The following is a 5323-nucleotide window of genomic DNA, read 5'->3' as shown; positions in this document are numbered from 1 at the left end:
ATTATTTACACTCGAAATGATAATGCCACCTATATTTGTGCACAGCTGTGCCATCTGCATTTCAAGAACATTTGTATCACAAAAAACGGAAAGGGAACTATTGTACATTGGTTCAATTATTTTATTCATTAGAACTGGCAATGATCCATGAATAGGCCACTAAAATAATCTGGCTGACCCCCAAACCTCTTGAGAGCACATGCAGTTAATAATACTCCATCCAAAAAGCAAACTCAAGGATCGAAATATTAATCCCAGTTATTTCCATTGTAATTTGATTTCTCCCTGAATCTCTATCACTGCTTGAAGGGTTTAGATAAAGTTCTGCAAAGAATGAATGATTAATGTTTTGTGTTATTGCTAAACACAATTTTAACATTCCATTTAAATTCTCGTATGATTTTTTTTCAGTGATTCCATTTCTATATCCAAAAAAAAGGTATTTTAAAAATAGAATGCACTTAAAGCATGGGATGCATTTGAACCAAACAGAAGATTAAATCTGGGTTATTCAGCAGCTGGTTAGACATGTTCTTGTTTAGCCCTCCTCCAGCCTTTAGAGCTGCACAAGACACACTGGAAACAAACAAAGGCTGAAAGATTATGACAGATTATAATTTATTGAATGATTGGCTCTTTGAAAAGACAACAGATAGAGGATGTTTACAGTGTTGGAATAAAAGGAAAAACACTCTGTAGTAATATAGACATAGAAACCTTAAACTTTAGACACACACACAAACCCCAGAAACTATTCCCACTCTTTGACCAAACAAAAATGTGTGCACAATTTAATACAATCCAGTTGTATGCTATAAGATTTTAGGCCTCACCTTTAAGAAAATGTTGTTATTTAATTGTTTCATTGAATTTATTACAAATGTCTTTTTCTTTTTTTTTCCTTTAAGACGTTCTGTAAGCTGCTCATCCCAAACAAGGGGAGTAGCAACGCTAGTAGCGTCCATAGTGTTTTCCTCATGATGTGCCAGGGAAGAGAAACACCTGTGTTGCATTAGCAATCAGGGATCAAAGCCATAAAGGTATATTGAATTTGTTGTTGGGGGGTCTTTGCCGAGGCTGCCGTGCCGGGACGTGGGTTGGATATAGACGCGTCCGAGAATCTTTCGTTGGGGTTTTCCCCGTAAGTTTGGCGGCCTCCATCAATTTCCTTGAATGCGTGAACCCACGTCCGGTAGCGGGCAAGGAGGCCAGCAGTACACTTTCATTTTTATGTTGTTGATGTGTGTCTTCTTGGTATTGCTATGTTCGCCGGGGAGGCCCTAATTCATGTGTATAGGTTAACTACTGGTCCCCCCGGCGCTATTTGTGTGTAAAGTGAGCGCGTGTGTGAGTAAGGGGGTAGGAGAGCAGGTTATCTCCCATGTGACTCTTATACTGTTTAGCTCTTGACGTTGTCTATGTATTTAGCGTGAGTGGTATTACTATGTCCTGATATTTGGTGTGTATTTACGGGTGTAGCCTTTAAGTGATGTTTATGACTTTGAGGTTTGCAGTGCAATGAAATTATGCATGTTATAGGTGCTCACATGAATTGATTTAATGCATGTATTTAACAACCTTGGTAACTCTGTGCTGAATATATATTGTCCTGTTCGATTGATGCTTTATTTCTTTCAATTTATTGATTAAATGTTAGCATTAATTACAAATACATGATTAGAAGTGTAACTGTCATTTCATCAACCTGCTGCCCCCCCTGGGTTTTAATATAATGATTGTCCAAAAATAAATTTGTTACATTTTATATTTAAGGAATTGTGTATTTGAGTGTTTTCCTTGGTTATTGAGCCTCAGAAAATCATTGGTCCAGTAGGGAATCTGTAAGTCATCCGTAATACGTGGGGCTGGTTACACGTTCCACTCTATTTCCTTAATACGTAATGAAATTCAAACTGGTCAAAAAAAAGTGCAATAACTGCAGGCAAAGTTGGCACCACTTTAATTTTACTAAAAAAATAATTAACTTACACTTTCCGTTTTAGTGGATTATTTATTTACAGTGAAAAGATAAAGCTAAACGTATTAAGGGAAAGTGTCACTGAGACCTGATCTAATGAACACAAGGTAATCTGTTTTTCCAGGTTGTTGCCTAATGATTGGGTAGGCTAATCGACTTTTCCTGAAAGTGGAACTGTCCGTTAAATCATTGACGCATGGAAGAATAATACCATTATGAACAGTCATCAAAATCTTACAATTTACAAATGTGGTCTCTGTGCCATGTTGAATGAATCAATTTTTTAGGTGTTCAATACAAGCATAAAGAATAGCAAGTAGCCTAGCCTACTAAACACATCTGGGGATTTTTACAAATAGGCCCTCAAATCTGGATTAAAAAAACGACTTTATCTGCAAACAAAAGTAAACTACAAAGGGAAGTGTAATGCTAGGCCTAGTTATTCTGCGTTCGTTTATTCTTGCAATACATATGTAATAGGCTTTAAATGACTTAGAGTAAACAGCCGATACAATTATGATACAAAAAACGAGACTATTGCGCTCCTGGACTGGATGAGGCAAACTCCTATAGTTTGCACCTCTAAAAAAGACGGAAGAAACTTTACTCTTGTAGTGGAATGCCTATACACACATAATTAAATGCAACACATTTTGTCTCATTCGCGACTGAAAACATACTCTGTGTAACTTGTCCAGATTTTGTCCTCGTTCGGGTCACTGCTGGAATAAGCGCACGTGCCAGTGGAGCTGCACGCGACCATATGGAAGCCAAACTCTGACAGTTTGTCAAACGCCTGCTCGAGAAAATTATATTTCAGATAATAGCGTGATGTGTACCTCTCCGGAGGTCGGTCCGGGTCTCTGCTCTCGTTCAAAGTGTCTCCGAATACCTCCTTGGCCAGAGAAGTTTTCCCGCACACCGTGATCCTCGCGACCCGCCTGAATTTGGCGTCTGTTTGTATGTCTCTTCCGATTGTATAGGAGCCCCGGTAACCGACTGTGATGTAGCCCGACTTTTTGGACTCCAGGGAAGGAGAATGCCCTGTGCTGGCGACGGACAGCGTGCGAGAGGTTGCGCTCGGCTCCTCCGAGTCACTCTGGCAGATCTCATCGGTGATCGAGTTGTCTTTACTCGTTTTGGGACACAAGAGCTTGGACAGGTCCCGCAGCTGAAAAAACTCAGCCTCTCGCTGTAATCTGCTCTTTTCTGGAAAATAGTCAGGCAGAACCAGACGTAGATCCCGTAGATAGTCTAAAATGTAGCGGAAAAGAAAGCCGTCTCTGTCCAGAAAAAAGCGACCTTTGCTGTCTCGTGCCAGTTCTGTCGGTGTCTTCTTACTAAACATGTTCCACAGGAGAGAATCCGGTACGGCTATTAAAGTCGTATGCCGTGTCACATACACTTGTCCTCCAACATTTAGTTCAATAATGTCAGAAAACGGGGATCTGGAATCCGCGCCGTTTGATATTCCACACTCAGGATCTGCCAAAGCCATAACGTCTCTTCAACTGAAGAGTACAGTTATTCGCGCTTGTGTGCTACGGGTTTCCCAAAGACTCAAGATAAGGGCAGATGCTTGTTTAAATAGGTTGTGGGAGGGGAGAGAAAACGGCTGATGTTAACGCTTCATTGGCAAAATGTCGTGCCTCCTGCTGTCAGTGAGATGCTACACTGACTCTTAGTTGATGTCTCTTATCAAAAGGAAACAAAATGTTTAAGAACATATAACTAACACTTAAATGTAAATAATAAAATTAGGAAAAGCAAAGGAATATGGCAAACGGAATCTTCTCACACATACCTTGGTCTTATAATGATTTTTCTTCCATGCCCTTCACGACAGAGGAGTGGTAGTGGCATCTAGTGGTTTAAAGTCTCTGGCAATTATGGTAGCCTACTCACTCATCTCCAGATAAAATGTGTCATTTTGTTTCCACTGGTTTATCAAAACTATTAAATCTATCTTACCCATCACAGTGTCACATGGAGCCAGTATCACACTGCACGACCTCATGTAAATACTCTAGGCTACTATATTTAGGGACCGTTCGTTTTTTTTTTTTTTTGGAATGGACCACCGGAGCAGATGGGTCTGACCCGGCGCTGTTTGACAGTGCGCGCGCGCGCGCGCTTCGGGCGTACGCGCTCAAAAAAAGTGCAGAACAGAAGGCCAATGAAATTTTTACGGCAAAGCTTTAAAGCACGAGCAAATAATTAACCTTTGTGATTGAGAATAAGTGCAGTGTCCTGTGAGTGTAACTCTACCGCTGCATTAAGTGATGTGAATGTATGTCGAGTTTTACAGTATTGGGAATTTGGGACTTATGCCCGTTTCACACATAGGCCTACTCCGTGTGCAGTGCTTATGCGGTGCGTGTTGCGGGGCGTATACGGTACAGGAGCTGCACGCGCTATAGTGCTTTCACATATGCTGCGTTTGCAGTGCGCTGCTTTTCCGCAGTTTCTGTGTGCCACAAAGTCAAATATGGCTAAGTAATTTTGATTTTAAATACAAACGTTAACGTTGACATTGTTTAAGACATTGAAAAATTATGAAAATTAATTTTATTCATTGTGATTCTTTGTTTTACATGTAGTTTCCCCCGATCCCCTCCCCAAAATATATATCATGTATTAACTGTATGCGTATATGATAAAATTATTATAGTTTCTTGAAGTTGTGCATTCTTAAATGTTTCTAAAATAGACATAGATTGACAAGAAACTGTAATAATGTGGCACACAGAAACTGCGGATCAGAAGCGCACTGCAAGCAGCATATGTGAAAGCACTATAGCGCTTGCTGCTCCTGTACCGTGTACACGCATCGCAATACGAACCGCACACGGAGTATGTGTGAAACGGGCGTTAAGGGCCATTTCACATTCATTTTGATTTTAAATCCAAACGTTAAATTTGACATTGTTTAAGACATAGAAATTTTTAATTCATTAATTTTAATCATTGTGATTATTTGTTTTACATTTTTTCATGTTGTTGACAGAAGAAATTTTGGGACAATAATACTTTTTTGTTTTTCTTGACCCTGTAATTTAGAAACTGTAGAACACATTAACTGTAATTATGCGTATATGATGAAATTATTACAGTTACTTGTCTATTTTAATGTGAACAATGCGCTGGCACTTTGTTAACTAAAACTATAAAACAAATCTACAAAACATCAGAAGCTTTGTGTTGTGGGTTACCGCTTTGTTTTGTGGTTGCATTAGGTGAGAACATTATAAAAATATACACTTTTTATTCAAGTTTTCCTTTTTTTCTGAGTTTCATTTCTAATGTCTGATTGTGTTTTAATATGGGCCTATCTTTATGAAAAAA

General features: G+C 39.2%; 1 protein-coding gene across 1 annotated transcript; it reads right to left on the bottom strand.

The window, feature by feature from the left end:
• Window positions 1-594: 594 nt before the first annotated feature.
• On the bottom strand, window positions 595-3624 carry kctd12.1 (potassium channel tetramerisation domain containing 12.1). The gene has a single exon (XM_077216624.1). The coding sequence runs from the start codon at window positions 3474-3476 to the stop codon at window positions 2637-2639; it is 840 nt and encodes a 279-aa protein (XP_077072739.1). The 5' UTR covers window positions 3477-3624; the 3' UTR covers window positions 595-2636.
• Between the last annotated feature and the right edge of the window lie 1699 nt (window positions 3625-5323).

This window comes from Siphateles boraxobius, unplaced genomic scaffold (genome assembly GCF_051911475.1).
Source record: "Siphateles boraxobius isolate OS27281-9 unplaced genomic scaffold, OSU_SipBor_1 7, whole genome shotgun sequence".
NCBI classification, from domain to species: Eukaryota; Metazoa; Chordata; class Actinopteri; order Cypriniformes; family Leuciscidae; genus Siphateles; species Siphateles boraxobius.
This window is presented reverse-complemented; position numbering and strand designations above follow the sequence as displayed.

Bases quoted from the DNA above. Each gene is read 5' to 3' on its own strand.
- kctd12.1 (XM_077216624.1), bottom strand. From the start codon at position 3,476: ATGGCTTTGGCAGATCCTGAGTGTGGAATATCAAACGGCGCGGATTCC.